At 39.4% G+C, this 22,248-nt stretch overlaps 1 protein-coding gene across 3 annotated transcripts in view; it reads right to left on the minus strand.

The window, feature by feature from the left end:
- HNRNPR (heterogeneous nuclear ribonucleoprotein R) overlaps window positions 1-22,248 on the minus strand; it is a 42,435-nt gene that overhangs the window by 12,999 nt on the left and 7,188 nt on the right. For all 3 annotated transcript variants that reach the window (XM_053577147.1, XM_053577144.1, XM_053577145.1), the window contains 4 exons: window positions 21,951-22,058; window positions 20,194-20,307; window positions 2,489-2,665; window positions 765-900 (listed from right to left, as the gene is read on the minus strand). In XM_053577147.1, coding sequence (XP_053433122.1) covers window positions 765-900; window positions 2,489-2,665; window positions 20,194-20,307; window positions 21,951-22,031 — 508 coding nt within the window. In that variant the 5' untranslated portion in view covers window positions 22,032-22,058. The remainder of the gene's footprint in view (window positions 1-764; window positions 901-2,488; window positions 2,666-20,193; window positions 20,308-21,950; window positions 22,059-22,248) is intronic.

Consider the following 22,248-nt stretch of genomic DNA (forward strand, 5'->3'; position numbering starts at 1 on the left):
TCCACACCTGTAGCACAGTGGGTTATGGCATCAGCCACATGCACTGAGAGGCTGACAGGTTCAAACCAGGCCTGGGCCAGCTAAACAACAATGACAACTGCAACAACAACAAAAGAAAATAGCCAGGTGTTGTGGTGGGTGCCTGCAGTCCCAGCTACTTTGGAGGCGGAAGCAAGAGAATCGCTTAAGCCCAAGAGTTTGAGATTGCTCTGAGCTGTGACGGCACAGCACTCTACCAAGGGCGACATAGTGAGACTCTGCCAAACAAAATAAATAAATAAATACAAAATAAACAAGGCAACAAGGAAGAAAGAAATAAAAACCTTCATCTCCTTGGCTCTGAAGTACACTGAATGTTTGGAAAAGGTATTCACTTATGGGTCACAGAGCAAAGGCTCTGGCAAAAGCCAAGGTTCAATTAAGACAAAGAAATGAAAGGGAAGTTCCAAGACATAAAGGATATGAAGTAATTTGCTCAGTCTAAAACACTATAAAACAAAAGGAAGCCATTTAGACACTGAACACTTGAATTCCTTTTTTTTTGAGACAGAGTTTCACTTTGTCACCCTTGGTATAGTGCCGTGGCGTCACAACTCACAGCAACCTCACTCTCTTGGGCTTAAGTGATTCTCTTGCCTAAAGCCTCCCAAGTAGCAAGATTTGAATGCTTAATTTAATATATACTTTTTTTTTTAGCACTTATAAAGTAGTACAACTAGTTTCCCAAAACTAATTTCTAAATTTTTGTTTCATTTTTGTTTTACCTGTGACTTTACTGAATTCTTCCAGAATGTTTTCTTTAGTCTTATTCTTCGGAATGGATCCAACAAAAAGTCTGTTGTTTGCCACAGAAATGCATACTCCAAGGTGTTTACCAGGACGAATTTCATAGCTGTCACACTGTAAGGAAGAAAAGAACCAGAGACCCCAAAACAACCCCAAACTCAGAACAACTGATCTTCACCTAAAACATTCAACAATTTAAGGCCAAACACTTCCTGCTTCATGAACTCACCAAGTTCCCTCATGCTTGCCATATATGAATGCATATTTTAAACTTCACTGTTATGGTTCTCTTGCTTTACTTTGGTTTTGTTAACCTTCACTGCTCCTCCATATAAAAAGGACTCAAAGTTATTCACTTTATTTTTTAAAATATCTTATTTCACATTTCAATTTTATCTATCTGAAAATATTTTTCCAGAGATTTTCAGAAAAAAGTCCCCGAGAGTGATCATTCAGGGTCCTTGGGGATGAAATTAGATATAGATAAGCCACAGTCAAAATAACAATATATAAAGAAAGAGTAACAACTATGTTTAATCAATGCAAAATAGAAGAATTCTACATTTTATACAAGTCAGAATTTTAAATACATATAGGTAAGTTTTAAACTGTCTATCAATTTCAAATTTTTGTGAAAATACAGGGATTAAAAATGTTCAATGTAAATCACTACAGTGATGGTTTTCTTGATAAATTTTAGCTTCTATGCTTTAACATTACTTACCTATTACCTTACTAAAAGACATGGTTATCAAAAAACAAAATAAAACCATACATTGCCAAAAATGAGGAAATAAAAATTTAAAAACTTCTTAATATTAAATAAACAAAGTTTGGAGAAAAAAACCATAATAAAAACTAAAATCTGGGTCAGGTTATGAGTGAAGTTAATTCATATCCCACTAATGAAACCAAAAGCCTTGGTCAAAGAGGTTATCCATTCTAGAAAGGTTAAAACTAGACTAAGTGAGGCCCTCAGATGTCTGACAAGAGCATTCCAAACCATGACATTACTATTTAAAGATACTGAGATAGCTGTATTTAAATACAGTAGGTGTAAAGATATACCTGATTTGCAGAACTTTATTACTACTATTTCTCCTCCGAAATAAGCACAAAGCGGTAAAAGAACCTACAGAAAGGAAATTACTAGAATACTGTCTATAAAATCGTAGAAAAGGAGAGAAAGATTAAAAACAGAGGACTCATGAGCCTAGAAACAAAAAGAACAAGAGTACACTTAGAAAATATGAAATAAATGATATTAGGCTGTGACAAAAGTAAGATTCACAACCAAATCCTGAATTGTATACCAGAATACTGTTATGTTCCCCAGAACCCATCCTAGCCTTCATTATACTTTAAGAATCCTAAAGTTTAACAGTTTTTCTAACCAAAGACAGAGCTGCAGAACTCAAATGTTCAAATGAAAATTTTCATACTAATCAATCTAACACATAACTTCTTACAACTATGGGAGACATCCTATAACACACTATTTCTTGGATACTTCCATTTCCTTTTTACTTTTATAGTCAGAAAAAATTAAGTCAAAGTCACATACCAACTCAGTATAAAAACATTCAAAGAAACTGAATAAAATGAAATGTTAACTGAAAGCATTTTTGAAATAGGTTTATTCCCTCAAATAGTGACTTACTAGACAATAGATATGTTTATCACATTATCACACATCACATACCAGTTTAACAGCTTCCTGTGCAGCTTCCTTTCCACAGAAGGTGATGAATGCATATCCTCTGTTCTGACCAGACAGTGGATCCATCATAAGACGAAGATCCCAAATGGGACCAGCCTTCTCAAAAAGGGGCACCAACTCATCCTCATATAAATCTCTTGGTATTTTACCTACAAAGACCTGAAATAAAACTTTCTTATTAGGATCCAACATAAGCATTTGATTCTAGAGCCATTAAGCCTAAATGCCTTTTGTAGAAGGGACACATGATTAAGAATGGAGACAATGTGAATCTTATATTGACTTGCAGAACTAATCCTAATTTTTTTTATAATGACTGTAGCGTTATCAACAAAGATCAGGCTATATTGAGGGTGGTGCATGTGGCTCAAGGAGTAGGGCACCAGCCCCATACACTGGAGGTGGTGGGTTCAAACCCAGCCCCGCCAAAAACTGCAAAAAAAAAGTCTATATTGAAATATGGAAATTAAAGACTATGCAAAATTTGCACTAACAATTCTCAGTTTTGAATTTTTATAATTTGATTTTTCTCATACAAACAAAATAATGGAAATAAAATATTCACTTTTTTTTTTTTGAGACAGAGAGTTTCACTATGTACATTGCTCTCAATAAAGTGCTAGGGCAACACAGCTCACAGCAACCTCCAACTCTTGGACTTAAGCGATTCTCTTGCCTCAGCCTCCCGAGTAGCTGGGACTATTGGCACCGCCACAATGCCCAGCTACTTTTTTTGCTGTTGTCGTTGTTTAGCAGGCCTGGGTAGGGTTCGAACCCACCAGCCCCGGTGTAGGTGGCTGGCACTCTAACCACTGAGCTACAGGCCCTGAGCCAGATATTTACATTTTTTAAAGAACCAGTATTTACTTGAATGTCACACACACACACACAAAAAATAAAGAAAGAAACTGTAATTGAATAAAAGATTGACGTGGCATTCCCCAAGTTTTCTCAACTCTAAAATAATTGCTATTAATAAAAAAACTATCTCAATATTTTTCAGAAACTCCAGTGCTTCTATCTATTCCTTTCTCTGTCAAGACATTAAACTTTTCTTTTTTTAAAGACAAGTTCTGCTCTGTTGCCTGGGCAAGAATGCAGTGGCCTCATTATAGCTCATTGCAATCTCAAAATCCTGGGCTCAAGCAATCCTCCCACCTCAGCCTCTTGAGTAGCTAGAACTACAAGCACACATGATCATGCCCAGTTGGCTGGTTTTTCTATTTTTTTATAGGGACAGGTTCGCAATATGTTGCCCAGGCTGGTCTCCAACTCCTGGCCTCCATCAATCCTTCTCTCTGAGCCTTCCAAAGTGCTAGGACTACAGGCATAAGCCATTGTGCCCAGCTAGGATGTTAATTTTTTTTTTTTTTTAGGTAAAGTCTCACTTTGTAGCCCTCAGAAGAGTGCTGTGGTTTCATGGCTCATAGCAACTTCAAACTCTTGGCCTCAAGCGATCTTCTTGCCTCAGCCTCCTAAGTACCTGGGACTATAGGTGCCCGCCACAATACATGGCTAGTTTTTCTATTTTAAGTAGAGAAGACTGTTCCCAAACTCCAGACCTCAAGTAGTCCTCCTACTTCAGACTCCCAGAGTGCTAGGATTGCAGGTGTGAGCCACCAAGCTCAGCCGAAATTTTAAGGTATGAAAAAGAAGTCTTCACTATCTATACAACTTGTGATGTACCCTTACAATAAGATAAACTTATTATATATAATAATGATAAATTAAACAGTCAAAAGCCCTCAGTATTTAATATAGAACTACAATTTTCTTTAAGGTTCTGCAATGTCACCAACATTAAAAATAACCTTTTATGTTAAGACATTTGCAATCCACAAAGTCTGAAAGAATAAAATTAGTATTTGCAGACAGAGAGCAATTTGCCAATGAAATACAAAACTAATCTATACCAATATTTCACATTCTGAAAAGTGGCTTGAACTACAGGTAAATATTGAAGTAATAATAGCAATCCAAAAGATGTTAAAATTATTACTGGATATTATGTTTCTGAAGTTAAAATTTACATCAAGCCAGGCATGGTGGGTAACGCCTGTGATCCCAGCACTTGGGAGGTCAAGATAGGAGAAGCACTTGAAGACAGGAGTTTGAGACCAGCCTCAGCAAGAATGTGATTCCATCTCTATTAAAAATAGAAAAAATCAGTCAGGCATGGTAGGTAGTGCACAGTCCTAGCTACTCGGGAAGCTGAGGCAGGAGACCACTTGAGGCCCGGAGTTTGAGGTTGCTGTGAGCTATGACAAATGATGAAGCCACTGTACTCTAGGTTCAGATGACAGACAATGTAAGGCCCTATCTCAAAAAAAAAAAAAAAAAAAAAAGCTTTGCAACAGCTGATCTAGAGATAATCCTTTCAAAATAATCAGACTCACCTTCACTACCATCTAATAAACTTAATAGTTGCATCCCAGTGAAGGGGAAGTCAGAAACTGACCCTACCATGGTCTTACTGTTGTATATTTGTTTATGTGGAAAAACAGTGGTTTCACCTTTTATGACTTTTGTTATACCTTACCCCCCCTTCTGCATGTTAGCACTATTGGATCAGCAGTTCTCAACACTTTTCTTGTCAGTAGCTCTCTTTTCCACGAAAAGCTGGCATACTATTTTTTTTTCTAAGTGTTTTTCATGGTCAAGTTAATAAGCAGTGTATTTGCGTTAGATGATCAAAGTATGTATGACTGAAAATATAGAATATTTGATAAATTCTGTAAATCCACTGGGTCAAGCAGTGGTTTTTTTTTCTCATGATTCAGATACAAATATGGCAAAGAGGCAATATAATCTGTCAGTAGCCAAGATAAAGGAAGAACTGATAGTGTCAAATTTTGAAGGCAATGATGGAGGACATTTTCACTAGTTCAGAAATTAAACAAGAATTCATAGAGTTGATCATAAAATTATTCGTTCTGAGGAACAGATGAGGAGGAAGATGATCATGTTGGAGAAAAAGAAAGGCAAAACATGGAGCCCAAGAAAAGAAGACCACATCCAGTTAGAAAAATTGAGCAGCTTATGGCTCAGATGATAGAATGGAACCCACAAGTGATAAAGGATCAGAGGAGGCAACTGGCTAATACCACTCAACTGGGATATGATCAAGAATAGAACCCAAACTTCACTGGATGCTTTCCAACTATTTATTGATAATGTAACTGTGGATGTAACCATCAAGTTTACAAACCAGAAACTCTATCTAGTCAAGAGTTCGAAAGCTGTGCAATATGATTATAAATAAGCCCTTTCTGTATTACAATCCTCACAAGTCTGCCACTGTCGGTGAGGAATTGGTGTCTTTCCATGGGTGCTGTCCATTCAGACTTTACACATATACCAACTAAGTCTGGGATGTATGGAATTGCAGTGAATCTTTTGTGATTCTTCTATAGACTACTATTTTGCAGCTGAGCCATATGTACGGAAATCAGAGAACCTTCAAAGAAATTACAATAGTGGCTCCAAGATTATAAAAAGACTGGTTCGGAACTGTCAGTTGAACCAGCGGGAAGAAATATTACCATGGACAGAAAGTTTTCCTCCATCGCCCTGGTTTTTGACTTGCTTCAAAGAATATAACCCCAGTTGATACTGTTTGCAGTGATAAAAAACTCTCCATCTGGTACAGTAAGATTTGCCTTCTCTCCCTATGTGACATTAGGAAGTTATGTTCCAAAAACAGGAGGTAATTATAGTACTTCCATTCAGCATGAAGATATGAAGGTGACAGATACCAACCCCAGTATAATCCACTTTTATAATGCTATGAAAACAGGTGCTGATTCACTTGATAACTGAATTAGAATGTATTCCTGTTGGTGTTGGCTCCTGGTAATTTTCTACAACATCATTGACATTGCAACATATAATTCATATGTGATTTTTCAGGAAACAGCCACTGGTCCCAACTTCATTCAAAGAAACAATTAGGAAGAAAATACCTTTTGAAAGATTTGGCACAAGAGCTCTGTGAAGAAAACGTAAGAAGATACACCCAAAATGTGCACAGTCTCCACAAAAAATATATGATGGTAATCAATTTTTGAGGACACGAGTAGAATCAAGGACAAGGCACAGTGACAAGAGGAATGGTTCATACTGAACCAAAAGAAAGAGTTAAGAGACAAGCAGTGAAAAGCTTACCAAAAAAAAAGGTTGCTACTTGTGGAAGAGACTGAAAATATATGTATATGAAAGTATGCAGTGAATGCAGCAAATACATGTGTCATAGCCACACATCAAAAGAAAATGTAATAAAAACAACATGCAGAGATGTGTAGCCACACATCAAAAAAAGAAATATAATGACAAGAACGTACAGAGAATGTGATTGAAGTGTTATTAGTTACATAATGGTATGTAAAATACATACCATTGGTTTTTCATGCAATTATAGTACTAGGGTCAGTGACAGACAACCCCCATTGGTGTTCACCAGATAACAAACTGGCATTGGTGTGCAACTGCTATGGTCGTCTTTTAAATGACTCTCACATGACAGGTATTTCAATTCTTCTATCTCCTTAAGACTCCCCAATCTTCATTCACTAAGCCTCATTCTAAGGAGATCATCTGAGAAAGTAATTCATTTCTTCATATTCTTTTCTCTCATCCTTAACACATTTATGCCTCACACCCCATTAGTAGAATGGTAGTGATGTGGGAGTTATTTATATCCACTGCTCAAGGTCATCACCAGTGTCTGTTCTTTCACATATGTCTGCCTCCTGAGGGTATGTACATCATGTGGCGCACAGAGTTAGTAAATGCTAAACATGCTTGGTATGCTGGAAGCTTGTCAAAAGTCATGCAAAAAATTCAACAATTTCAACCTATGGCATAAATGGGTTGAGAACCTCTCTTAAGGCCAGGCATGGGGCTCACCACCTGTAATCCAAGGAAGCACTCTGGGAGGCCGAGGCAGGTGGATTGCCGAGCTCACAGGTTCGAGATCAGCCTGAGCAAGAGCGAGACCCGTCTCTAAAAATAGCTGGGTGTTCTGGCAAGCGCCTATAGTCCTAGCTATTCGAGAGCCTGAGATAGAGGATTGCTTGCCAGGAGTTTGAAGTTGCTGAAGCAATAACACCAAGGCATTAAACCCCAGGGCGATTAAGACTCTTGTCTCAAAAAAAAAAAAAAAAAACTCTTTTAATAAAAAAATAAAAAACCTCTCTTAATTCCTACTTTAACTTCTGTCCTATCTCAAAGAAAGACATTTACCTTCTTTCCAAGGGTAAGCCTTAGGTCTAACAATAATAAGCCCATTTCTTCTTACCACTTTCTAACTGTAAACCTTTATTCCTTCAGTTCTCCTATTTTGCTTCCCACTGGTTCCTTCCTGTCTTCAAATAATCCAAACCTATCATAATAAAACAAAACTGCCCCCTTACTTTAACTATATTATCTGGTTTTTTTCGCCCATGCAGTTAACACATCCACTATACTAATACTGTGAACCTACGGAAAAATATAGATAAAGATCAGGAGCTCAAGGCCAGCCTGAGGAACAGCAAGACTCTGCCTTTCCCCTCAAATAGAAAAGTTAGCCAGCAGTGTAGCACGTGCCTGTAGTCCCACTACTTGGGAGGCTGAGAAAAGAGGGAAGGAGGATCAATCGCACCCAGGAGTTTGAGGTTACAGTGTGCAAGGATGATGTCATTGCACTCTACTCAAGGCAACAGAGTGAGACTATGTCTCAACAAAAGGAAAGACTAAGGGCGGTGCCTGTGGCTCAAAGGAGTAGGGTGCTGGCCCCATATGCCGGAGGTGACGGGTTTCAAACCCAGCCCCAGCCAAAAACTGCAAAAAAAAGGAAAGACTAGTGATGCCAATTTTCCGGAGTTTTTTTTAACATATATGTACAGATCTGTGTCCAGACCAGTAGTTCTCAACCTTCCTAATGCCGTGACCCTTTAATACAGTTCCTCAAGTTGTGGGTTGAGAACCATTGGTCTATACAAAGATGACTACATATTGAAGTAGTGCAACTGGGGTTACATGTAATGCATGGGAAAATTGTTTTAATTTTACCTTTTCCTTAACTTTGATATATTTCTTTCTTTCCTTCCTTTTTTTTTTTTTTTTTTTTGGCCAGGGCTGGGTTTGAACCTACCACCTCTGGTATATGGGGCCAGTGCCCTACTCCTCTGAGCCATAGGCACTGCCCAACTTTGATATATTTCTTTCCTTTTTTTTGACACAGGGTCTTGCTCTGTTGCCAGGGGTAGAGTGTAATGCCATCATCATAGCTCACTGCAACCTGAAAACCTTAGGCTCAAGCAATCCTCCTGTGTTAGCCTCCCAAGTAGCTGGGACTACAAACATGAGTCACCCCACCACCCAGCCCTTAATTAAATGTTTTTTAACAAATGTTTCCTTTTTCCAAATATGAAAACGATTTAAAACCCACCCTTGTCAACTGGCTCCTCTGACTGCCCTCATGCCTCTGTGGGAGAACATAATTTCTGCTACTCTCTCTTTCCAGACCTCTCCTACCCTAGGTGACTAAAAAAATATTTCCATTAACAGAAATCCCAGACAATGAAATCCCTTCCATGACCACCCATATCCAAAATTCTTTCAAGTATCAGCTTGAAGTTGCTCCACTGGAAATGCCTAACCTCTAGAGACAACCGGTTCCTAATGACAGAACTTGTACAAATCTGAGGCAAGTAATCACATCTACCGTAGACTCAATGCTCATGCATTTCTTCTAGATTCTAGAAATACAGCGACAACCACAGACAAGGTCTAAGCATTCATGTAGCTTATAGTCTACTAAAACACACACACAAGGAGACTAAAGTCTCACTCTGTTGCCTGTGCTAGAAGGCCATGCCCTTCGTCTAACACATAGCAACCTCAAACCCCTGGGCTCAAGCAATCCTCCAGTCTCAGCCTCCCAAGTAGCTGGGACTACAGGTGCACACTCCCATGCCCAACTAATGTTTCTACTTTTAGTAGACACCAGCTCTCAATTTTTGCTCAGGTTGGTTCCAAACTCCTGACCTAAAGTGATCCTCCTACCTCAGTCTCCCAGAGCTACGATTACAGGCGTGAGCTACTGTACCCAGCCAAGACATACAAAAATTTTAAAAATGATCTCCAAAGGTTTTAAATGCTAAGAAGAAAAAAAAATTGGAAGAAGGCACAATTGATGGGGTTGTGTTTTTGCTATAAGGACCTCCTTAAGGAGGTAAATTTGAGCAGAGATCTAAGAGAAAATTAAGTAGAAATCTGAGGGGAAAAAAAAAAATCACTCCAAGCTGAGGGAACAAATACAAGTACACTTGACCTATCTGAAGAACAGAGCATAGGCCATTGGGTGGCTGAATGGATGTAATGGTGGTGGGAAGAGAGAGAAGTGGGGCCAGAAGTCAAACCATGGGTAGGAAGTTGTGCTTTATTTCAGTTGTTTTGGGAAGCCATCAGTTTGAGGTAAACCAAATGACTAGGTATGACTTATGTTCTAATGGTAACATTCTAACAACTGGGTAGAAAATAGATTATTTGGAGAAAAAGGCTGACCGGTCAGGTTAACAGGCATTTGAGGTAGGAGATGATGGGGTGGCTTGGCCTAATAAGAGTGATAGCTATGAAGGCAGGGAGACTATGAGAAATGGAGAGTTTTATAGGTCATACTGGATTCAAGTCTACATTTTAGTTACTTTGAGCAAGTTTCTTTTTTTAGACAGAGCCTCAAGCTATCGCCCTGGGTAGAGTGCCATGGCATCACAGCTCACAGCAACCTCCAACTCCTGGGCTCAAGCGATTCTCCTGCCTCTGCCTCCCAAGTAGCTGGGACTACAGGCACCCACCACAATACCCGACTATTTTTTTTTTTTTTTTTTTTGGTTGTAGCCATCATTGTTGTTTGGCGGGCTGGGTTGAATTCAAACCCACCAGCTCAGGTGTATGTGGCTGGCGCCTTAGCCACTTGAGCCACAGGCGCCAAGCCTGAGCAAGTTTCTTAATCAGGCTCAACACCCTCATATGGAAATAACACCAGCAAGAGTGTCCAATTTCCATACAAGCAGAGTCCATGTCTTGATCCTTACCTTATTTCCCAGCACTGAACACAGTGCCTGGGACATAAGAGGTACTCACCTATGAATATATAAACATCTATTTCATATTTGTGTATTAGAATCTATCCTTTCTCTCCTACTGAAGGATACTTGGCCAAGGATTTCATTAATTTTCCCTTTCTACTGGATCATTCCCATCAGCACACAAATGTTACTTTCCTTAGATCTAAACAGAACTACATCTTGATTTCACAACCCCTTCTTGTTATTGCCCATTTCTCTGCTATTCTTTGTAGCAAAATTCCTCAGAAGAGCTATACATACTTCGTGTCTCAAATTCTTCATCTCCCACTCTCTTGACTCTTCTCTGAATCTGGCTTTTACTACCATTTCTTGACAGTCACTTATGATCTCCTGGTAAGTTGCCATACCAAGAGTCAATTCCCAATCTTTATCCCATCTGGAAAGTCTGATATAATTGACTAGTCTCTCCTGTGAAAACGTTCAGTTGACTTCTTGGACCTTTTTCTCTCATGGCATTGGTTGGCTCTTTCTTCAGTCTCCTTTCCTGGTTCCTCTTCATTTCCCTGAACTATAAATGTCAGAGAGCTGTGGAGTTCAGAGCTCAGATCTTCTCTTGAGCTATGAAACTCCTTGGTGATTACACCCAAACTTATAAATGCCTCCAGACTTACAATCGCCAACTAGAATTTGACCTTGAACTCCAAGTTCATAAAAACAACTGTTCACTGAACAACTCTACTTGTATGTCCAAGAGATATCTAACACATAATATGTCCAGTACTGAACAACAGTACTTTCAACCCTGCTAACCTGCTCTTCTATATAGTCTTCCTCATTTCAGTAAATGGCAACTCCATCCTTTCAGCTGCTCAGGTCAAAGCCTTGAAGTCATCCTTGACTCCTCTCTCTGATAACTCCATTTCCAGCCTCAATAAATTCTGTCAGATCTGCCTTTAATCCACTCTCTGATTAGTACTCACAAGCTTCAGCTATAAATCAACCCTATAAAAGAAAACTCATTAATAGACCATTGCACTACGAGAAAGCTACTGAAAAGGTGTCCTGAGGCAAGAAATACACAAGAATAATCCATATTAATTTTGAAACAGGCTCTCTGGCCATGTCTGGTAGAGTATTTTTATATTTGAGCATATTTATATTTAAGAATTTTAAACTGTTCTGGAAAATAAGTTCTGCTTATGTTTCTATTAACATAATACAACAGTATTTAACAACTTTACCATTTTTTTTTTTTTTTTAGAGAGACAGTGTCTCACTTTATTGCCCTTGGTAGAGTGCCATGGCATCACACAGTTCACAGCAACCTCCAACTCCTGGGCTTAGGCAATTCTCTTGCCTCAGCCTCCCAAGTAGCTGGGACTACAGGCGCCCGCCACAACACCAGGCTATTTTTCTGTTTTACAGTTCAGACGGGGCCGGGTTTGAACCCACCACCCTCGGTATATGGGGCCAGTGCCCTACTCACTTAGCTACAGGCGCTGTCCTTTTTTTTTACATATACATGTGTTTATTAGGCTTCCATTTTTTGCCTTCACAAAATTAAAGAGGCTTAAAATTTAATAACAATAACAATGTTAAAGATAAGGACTAGAAACAAAAACCTCGTAAAGAATGAACAAACATAAATACATTCAGAAAAGAAATCAGAGAATTGCTGCAACGAAATATTAAGCAATAATAATAATAATAATAATACAAAGTAATGGGCGGCACCTGTGACTCAAGGAGTAGGGCGCTGGCCCCATATACCAAAGGTGGCGGGTTCAAACCCACCCTGGCCAAAAACTGCAAAAAAAAAAAAATTATAATAATACAAAGTAACATTCACATCATCAAATAAGAGTATATCTATTATAGAATGCTTTGACTCAGATTCAGTATGGAGTCATCAGTTAACTTCTGATTTTTTTTAAGTCTCAAAAAAAGACAACTAATATTTATAAATAAAAGTAAAAGACAATTTCAAAAAACAGATCATGCCACATCTTATAGACAATAGAAAAAGAAGAAATACTTCAAAATCATTCTACTTGATCTGGGTATACCTGATATTAAAATCAGAGAGAATAGCACATTGTACCCCCTGATTGCACTAATGTACACAGCTATGATTTAACAATAAAAAAATAATTGGAGAGAATATATTATTATAAAGGGGAAATTACAAACATATCTCACTTATAAATGAGGATACAATATCCCAAACAACATATTAACAAGTTGAATCAAAAATTAATGTTTAAGTAATGTACTTTGGTCAAAACTGAATCCAATTTACGTGAGAATTAGTCACTATTTTCTTTTCTTGTCTTTTTTTTTGTTCTTTTCCTTTCCCTTACCCATTCCCTACTTCTCTGTCTGGTCTCCCTTTCCCCCATGCTCCACTGTGACATTAATTGTCCTCATATCAAAACTGAATACATAGGATTCTCCATTCCTGTGATGCTTCACTACGAATAATGTGTTCCACCTCTATCTAAGTTAGTACAAATGCTGAAAAATCTCCATTTTTTTATGGCTGAATAATATTCCATGGTGTACATATACCACAGCTTACCAATCCATTCCTGGGTTGAAGGACATTTAGGTTGTTTCTTTTTTTTTTTGAGACAGAGCCTCAAGCTGTAGCTCCAGGTAGAGTGCTGTGGCATCACAATTCATAGCAACCTCCAACTCCGGGCTCAATGGATTCTTCTGCCTCTGCCTTCCAAATAGCTGGGAGCCTGCCACAATGCCTGGCTATTTTTTGGTTGCAGTAGTCATAGTTTTTTGGCGGGCCCAGGCTGGATTCGAACCCACCAGCTCAGGTGTACGTGGCTGGTGCCTTAGCTGCTTAAGCCACAGGCACGAAGCCAACAACTTCACCTTTCATCATTCACATTTTCTCCCTACCCATATCAAATATATAACATATAAGCAAAGAAAGACCATACAAGTGGCACTATGAATATACATTTCACAAACCGCTGAGTAAAGGAGCTAAGTCTCAGAAAATTATTCCACTTACGTTAACACTTGAACTTTTACTTTTCTAACCAGATAGGTCTGCTTCACTTAAGCAAACCTGAAGTGAAAAATCTGTATTTTCAGGAAAAGTAATTTAAGGATTTATTAATCACTCTACAGAAAGAATTCCTAAGAACAAGTTTCTTTATACTTTCAAGTATTATTTGGATGTAAAAAACCCAACTTACAGATTTTCAAAACAAGTTACTTTACTTTAAAAGAAACATTAGCAAATCTGTGGTCACTAAGTCCTCAATATTATAACCAATAGGGTCCATGAAGAAGTAAGACCACAGATAAAAATACTGGTTTAGGGCTCGGCACCTATAACTCAGGGGCTAGGGCGACAGCCACATACATCGGGGCTGGCAGGCTTGAACCCAGCCCAGGCCTGCCAAACAACAATGACAACTACACACAAAAAATAGCTGGGCACGGGCGGCACCTGTGGCTCAGTGAGCAGGGCGCCGGCCCCATATACTGAGGGTGGCAGGTTCAAACCCAGCCCCGGCCAAACTGCAACAAAAAAAAATAGCCGGGCGTTGTGGCGGGCGCCTGTAGTCCCAGCTACTCGGGAGGCTGAGGCAGGAGAATCGCCTAAGCCCAGGAGTTGCAGGTTGCTGTGAGCTGTGTGACGCCACGGCTACCCTCTACCGAGGGCAATAAAGTGAAACTGTCTCCACAAAAAAAAAAAAATAGCTGGGCATTGTAGTGGGCACCTGTAGTACCAGCTACTTGGGAGGCTGAGGCAAAAGAATCGCTTAAGCCCAAGGGTTTGAGGTTGCTGTGAGCTATGATGCCACCGCACTCTACTGAGGGCAACATAATGAGATTCCGTCTCAAAAAAAAAAAAAAAAGTTAATTCAGTACTGTTCCTTTTAAAGTTTTTAAACTCAATAGAAATATTTCCCTTTTAACTTCTTGGTCTCTGAGCCTCTCTAGATCCACATGAACTGTTCAGAGTAAGCAGTCTATGATGTTCATTTCAGGTAACTGACCCTCTTCTAAAACCGAGAAATTCTAGTGAATGCCACAACACTTCTTTTTTTATTCACTAGCCATCAAGGCTTGGGAAAAGTTTTGGCTGTCTACAATCTATCACTGACTACTTCAATAGTAATAAAGAAGCCCTCTTGGAGAGGGGAGGGGAGGGAATCAACAGAAGTAACCAAGGCCACTCAACTGAGTCTTTTGGATCTCTATGTGCACTAAGATTCTTCCATTATCCAAGAACTACTTATATTTGTTATTATGCAAATATATCACCTTCTCAATCATATAAAATTCAACTCAGGTGCTACAAAGTTATTTATTTTTACACTTTTGTTCAATATACTGGTTCTGTCACACCTCCACTAATAAACCAAAGATTGAGATCTCAATCTATCAATTTCTTCTAATTACCCTACAGAATTTTCAGGGCTATGAAACAAACAAATAAGAATTTAATATATAGTTATGACCTCTATGGATATTACATTTATGTTAACAGAAACAAATTAAAACAGAACTTGCTTCCCAAAGCAGTTTTACAATATTAACTGGGGAATACAAAAATACTATAATCCTATTAGGTCTTGCAAAATAATCTATTTCAAAATACCTATCATTCTTGTATGTTTCTCATTTCAGGATAATACTTAGCAACAATGTCTGTTAATGAGTGCTCATCTAAAGGGCTAATTTATAACTGCTTTTATCCAAAGATGAGACCTCATAGTCCTCCCATAATTTTAATACTGCTGGTCTCGGGACACTCACTCAAATTTCAGCTCCCTCAATCAAGACCTAAAAAAAAAAAAAATTTTTTTTTTTGCAGTTTTTGGCCAGGGCTGGGTTTGAACCCGCCACCTCTGGCATATGGGGCTGGCGCCCTGCCTTTGAGCCACAGGCACCGCCCAAGACCTAAAATTTTTAAGGATAAAAGAACAAAATCAAAACAGTACAGCATCAAAAATGACATGAATAAAAACCAGGTAGATTGCCTGAGCTCACAGGTTCCAAACCAGCCTCAGCCAGAGCAAAACCTTGCCTCTTAAAAATAGCTGGGGACTGTGGCAGGCGCCTGTAGTCCCAGCTACCTGGGAGGCTGATGCAAGAGAATTCCCTGAGCCCAAGAGTTTGAGGCTGCTGTGAGCTGTGTGTGACACCTCCCTCCTCACCCTCATCCTCTCACCCCCGGCACTCTACCAAGGGTGACAAAATGAAACTCTGCCTCAAAAACACACACAAAAAATGTATTAAATCTATCAGGAACGTGATACACTAAAAACTTGCTATTTTTCATAATTTTGTTTTTGAGACGGAGTCTCACCATGCTGCCCTGGGTAGAGTGCTGTGGTGTCACAGCTCACAGCAACCTCAAACTCTTAGGCTCAAATGATTTTCTTGCCTCGGCCTCCCACGTAGCTGGGACTACAGGCACCTACCACAATGCCAGGCTATTTTTTGCTGGTAGTTGTCATTGTTGTTATTAGCAGGCTAGGGTCGGGTTTGAACCTAACAGCCCGGTGTATGTGGCCGGCGCCACTGAACTACGAGCACCAAGCCCAACAAATCCCGTAACACCTAACATTATAAGAGGAATCCAAAACTTTATACCAGAAATTTTTTTTTTTTTTTTTGTGGTTTTTTTGGCAGGGGCTGGGTTTGAACCCGCCACCTTCGGCATATGAGACCGGCGCCCTACTCCTTGAGCCACAGGCGCCGCCCATATACCAGAAATTTTTGTAAAAATTGCTTGACAAGGCCAGGCGTGGTGGCTCATACCTATAATCGTAGCACTCTGGAGGCCAACACGGTATGATGCCCTGACCTCAGAAATTCAAGACCAGCCTTAGCAAGAGCAAGATCCCAAACCCAGTAAAAAAAAAAAAAAAAAAAAACAGAAAAATCAGTAGAGCATAGAGGTAACGCCTATAGTCCCAGCTATTCAAGTGACTGAGGCAGGATTACTTGAACCCAGGAGTTTGGGGCTACCATGAAGTAGAATGACACCATGGTACTCTAGCCTAGGGCAAGAGGGTAAGGCTCTGTCTCAAAAAAAGAAAAAAATAGGGCGGTGCCTATGGCTCAGTGAGTAGGGTACCGACCCCACATGCTGAGGGTGGCGGGTTCAAACCCAGCCCTGGCCAAACTGCAACAAAAAAATAGCCGGATGTTGTGGCGGGCGCCTGTAGTCCCAGCTGCTTGGGAGGCTGAGGCAAGAGAATCACGTAAGCCCAAGAGTTAGAGGTTGCTGTGAGCTGTGTGACGTCATGGCACTCTACCCGAGGGTGGTACAGTGAGACTCTGTCTCTACAAAAAAGAAAAAAAGAAAGAAAAGAAAAAAATAAAAAAAAAGTTGCCTGACATGAGTGGCTTAGGCTGGTGATCTCATACAAAGATTTTAGTAAATGGGTGGCGCCTGTGGCTAAGTGGGTAGGGCACCAGCCCCATATACCAAGGATGGCAGGTTCAAACCTGGCCCCAGCCAAACAGCAACAAAAAATAGCCAGGAGTTGTGGTCGACGCCTATAGTCCCAGCTACTCGGGAGGTTGAGGCAAGAGAAATGCCTAAGCCCAAGACTTGGAGGTTGCTGTGAGCTGTGACACTACAGCACTCTACCAAAGGTGACAAAGTGAGACTCTGTCTCAAAAAAAAGATTTTACTAGAAATCTTATCTGCTATACTTTTAATACATAGGAAAATGCATTTTTCTCCTAAAGAGGCAAGGCAATATAAGAGAATATATATATATATATATATATATATGCTCTACAATCAACATACCAAGGATTTGTTTCCATTTGGTAACTTGAAATAGTTTACTTAACAAATTATTCAAATGCTCCTATAGAAATCTTCAGAGTACTAGCAAACTCCTTCCTCATTTATCTAAAGCAAAGATAAAACAAGTCTCCATTATTGAGTTCACTAATGAAACAAATCTAACAGGCTAAAAAAGTTCATTTCTGTAATCATTATGAAATAGATGTCAGGCAGTGGCTCAGACCTGTAATCTCAGCACTTTGGGAGGCCAAGAAAGGAGGATGTCTTGAGGCCAGAAGTTCAAGATAAATCTAAGCAACACATTGTGAACCTGTCTCCACAAAAATAAAAAAATAGCTAGGCATGGTGGCACATGCCTGCAGTTCCAGTACCACTGTGCTCCAGCCTGGGTGACAGAGCAAGACCCGGTCTCTTTTTAAATAAATACACACACAAAAAAAACATAGATCTGAAAAGATTCTTGGCCGAAGTAGAACATTAAAGATGAAGAATAAGGAAGTAGTTGATGATACTTGTATGTTTCATGGATGACATTTATCCCCAAAAGGACCCTAGATGGCAGAGTTCCAATTCCAACTCTATGAACAATTATATAAAATTACATAACAGAGTAATTTTTAAAGAGACTCAAAATAATCATGTGGAGGCTGGACATAGTGGCTCATATCTGTAATCCTAGCACTCTAGGAGGCTAAGGTGGGAGGACTGCTTGAGGCCACCCTAAACAAAAGCAAGAACCTGCCTCTACAAAAAATAGAAAAATCATCTGGGCCTGATGGTATACACCTGTAGTTCCAGATACTTGGGAGTCGGAGGCAGGAGGTTTGAGGCTGAGAGGTTTGAGGTTTGAGACCAGGAGTTTGAGGCTGCAGTGAGCTACGTCAATGCCACTGAACCCTAGCCCAGGTGACAGAGTGAGAAGGTATCAAAACAATACAATAATGATTCAGGAATCATGAGAAATAAAAATGAGTACCTTAGAGTACCTTTTAATAATGTTAAATATTAAGAAATACACTATTAACTATAATAATGTTAAAAAGAAGTTCAAAAAACAAAGATTATTCTGTATACAGAGAACACACCACTAGAAGTGGTTCTGACATAGATCTAAAAGTTATGGTTAAGGCCAGGCATGGTGGTTCAATGCCTGTAATCCCAGCAGTCTGAGAAGCAAAGGCAGGAAGAATGCCTAAGCTCAGGAGTTCAACAATAGCCTGAGCAAGAGCAAGATCCCATCTCTACTAAAAACAGAAAAACTAGCTGGACATTGTGGCACACACCTATAGTCCCAGCTTGTTAGGAGGCTGAGGCAAGAGAATTGCCTGCGCCCAAGAGTTTAAGGCTGCTATGAGCTGTGACTCCACCACACTCTACCCAGGGTGACCGACACTCTGTCTAAAAAACTAAACAAATAAATAATAAGTAAAATACTACAACAAAATAAAAAGTTATGTTAAATGGAGCCATCTTTGTTTATTCATGAAGTAGCAGTAACAATCTTTGCTTTTAGTTATTTGAAAACTAAGCTTTGGCTGTTAGGAGCATGCCATTTATAACAGTTTTCATAAGACATTATTGTTTCCTTTAAAGTTATTCAAATAGGACTTTGAGTCAATTTAAGATTTCTTAGAATTCTCATCAATTGTTAGTAAGACCACCTAAAACATTTAACTCTAATAAAACCTAGTAACAGGCCGGGTGTGGTGGCTCACATCTATAATCCTAGCACTCTGGGAGGCCAAGGTGGGTGGAATGCTTAAGCTCAGGAATTCAAGACCAGCCTGGGCATGAGCAAAACCCCAGTCTCTAAAAAAAAAAAAAAAAATAGTCGGGCATTATGGTGAGCACCTGTAGTCCCAGCTACTTGGGAGACTGAGGCAAGAGAATCACTTGAGCCCAAAAGTTTGAGGTTGCTGTGAGCTATGACTCCATAGAACTCTACTGAGGATGACAAAATAAGACCCTGTCTAAAAAAAAAAAACCTAAGGATAAAACTATCTAAATATTGAACGCACATCATCAATATCTAAGTGATATCACCATCTAGGGAAGCCTTCCCTCATCACTGTATTTTAAAGAAAATCCTATAAAATTATCATTTAATCTAGTTTAAATTTTAAGTTACAAAACCACAATTTCTGTATTCAATGGAAAAAACCATAATTAATCATTCTTCTAATATTGTGCATCAAAACTATACCCCTGGCATTACGCTAGGCACTAAATACATACAATAGAGATAAAGGTCCATGCTATCTAAAGGTTACTTTTGGGGACTTTTCCCATTTAAAAAGGATTAGAAGAGGCTAACATAAAGGCATATATGTATGGAGAACCCTCTATTAAGGCACAGATGGAGAAGGAACTGCTTCATCATTTAAGAATGGACTGATATGCTCTGTCTTTTATTTGATTCCACATCCTTCCCTTTGCAACTCACTTCCAATATTGTCTCTCATTATTAAGTCTCTCAAATACTAAGTACCTTCTACACCATTGATAACGCATGGAGAGAGGACAAGCATTTTCAAAATTACTGACATTAAATCTTCTCTCTAATAACCTCACCCCTTACGAAGTAAAAAGGTATGTTGCTGTAACATGGTTTTAGTAACAAGTTCCAACAACTCTACATTCCTTATAAGGTGTTTAGGTATCTGCCAGGCACAAGATTATTCATGTTCATGATGTCAGCAACATATACATGGATATCTAAAAAAATAACAATAATTATACTTTAAAAGAAATATTTTCCCATCTGAAGATAGAACATTTTACAAACTGGAAAGATTTTGGCAAACAGTTAATATTACCTCTGTTCCAATTCCAGGCTGTACGCCAGAGTATACACTGTCTGGTGGAGGACCACCGTACTTCCTCTGTCCTGTGGTTACATCCAGAGTATAACCAGTCCTCTCAAGCAAGGCCTAGGGATAATTATACATCTGTTTATACTTGAATATTAAATCACTCACACACCCAAAATCAGTATGATAATCTTTTCCAAACAGCCCCCCAACATCTTAGGATATATATTTTTCTTTTTTCTTTTTTTTTTTTTTTTGTAGAGACAGAGTCTCACTGTACCGCCCTCAGGTAGAGTGCCGTGGCATCACAGGCTCACAGCAACCTCCAACTCTTGGGCTTAGGCGATTCTCTTGCCTCAGCCTCCCGAGCAGCTGGGACTACAGGTGCCCGCCAGAACGCCCGGCTATTTTTTTTTTTGTTGTTGTTGCAGTTTGGCCGGGGCTGGGTTTGAACCCGCCACCCTCGGCATATGGGGCCGGCGCCCTACTCACTGAGCCACAGGCACCGCCTAGGATATATATTTTTCAAGTAGATAAATTGCCCCCACTTTATTTTACTGCTCTTTTCCATACATTTACTGGAAAGAGTTACAGGTAAATTAAGTCTCTAAGCACAGGCTGGGCTCCTGTGGCTCAAGCGGCTAAGGCACCAGCGACATACACCTGAGCTGGCGGGTTCGAATCCAGCCCGGGCCCGCCAAACAATGACGGCTGCAACTAAAAAATAGCCAGGCGTTGTGGTGGGCACCTGTAGTCCCAGCTACTTGGGAGGCTGAGGCAAGAGATTCGCTTGGGCTCAGGAGTTGGAGGTTGCTGTGAGCTGTAATGCCACAGCACTCTACCCAGGGCAACAGCTTGAGGCTCTTTCTCAAAAAAAAAAAAAAAAAAAAAAAAAAGTCTCTAAGCACATAGCACTTTTTGGTTATAAATGAGACCAGGAAAAAGTAGAGATTATTAAAAATTCTAACTGACCCTTGCTACGTAGTCATACTTGTCTACCATAGTATTTGTCATCTTTCAGCCCCTGCACGTCAGTTAGACTGCTTTCCTTATTTGTTCCTTTTACATACCATAGTTTATTTCTACCAGGGATTGTTTTCAAATAAAATGTTCTCTTCCTTGAAAAATCAGTAGAAGCCCTCTCTCCCTCATGCAGTTTTTGTCATGTACTACAGCTTCTCATTTACTACTGCTCACATCCTTCTCTTTCTACTCTATTGTACTTAAAATTTCATAGTTTAAGTTGTTTGATCCTTTTATCTGTTTTGTACTCCAGCTACATCAGAAGCTCCATAAAAACTAGAAAATCTCTCATATAGATATTTAGCAATTACCAAATAATCTCAGGTTTCCAAAATTAATTGAAACTTTAAGTTTCCTAATTACCAACCTTCCTCACAACATCATGTTAAGAGTAATCACAGGCCAGCACAGTGGCTCACATCTATAATACTAGCACTCAGGGAGGCCAAGACAACAGCATTGTTTGAGCTCAGGAGTTTGAGACCAGCCTCAGCAAAGTGAGACTCCATCTCTACTAAAACTAGAAAAACTTAGCTGGGTGTTACAGCAGGCCCCTGTAGTCCCAACTACTTGGGAGGCTAAAGCAAGAGGATAGCTTGAGCCTAAGAGTTTGAAGTTGCTGTGAGCTGTGACGCTGCAGGACTCTACCCAGGGTACAGTATTTCTAGGAAATGTGGAAAGAACCATCTAATTACATCATTAAATTTAATCTCATTACAATTACCCAAATCAAGTTTTACCTTGATCTTTGCTTCATCAGGTCCTTTTGTGGACTCCTGCACCTTGCTCCCCTGTTTCTCTCTCTGCCTATAGGTCTTCATAACTCCACATAAAAATGCACTCTTGTTCTAGAACAGACAAGTAATTCAATAAAAAGAATCACCAGGAATATCTGAAGGGGCAAATACATAACTAAAATTTAAATTTCTGAAGGCTAGGATTTTAAGAAAATATATACTTTGTTAATTTAACAAATTATTTGTTGAGTGTTAGCTATGAACCAGAGATTGGGGCAGACAGTAGTAGTACAACGGTGCA

This window comes from Nycticebus coucang, chromosome 22 (genome assembly GCF_027406575.1).
Source record: "Nycticebus coucang isolate mNycCou1 chromosome 22, mNycCou1.pri, whole genome shotgun sequence".
NCBI classification, from domain to species: Eukaryota; Metazoa; Chordata; class Mammalia; order Primates; family Lorisidae; genus Nycticebus; species Nycticebus coucang.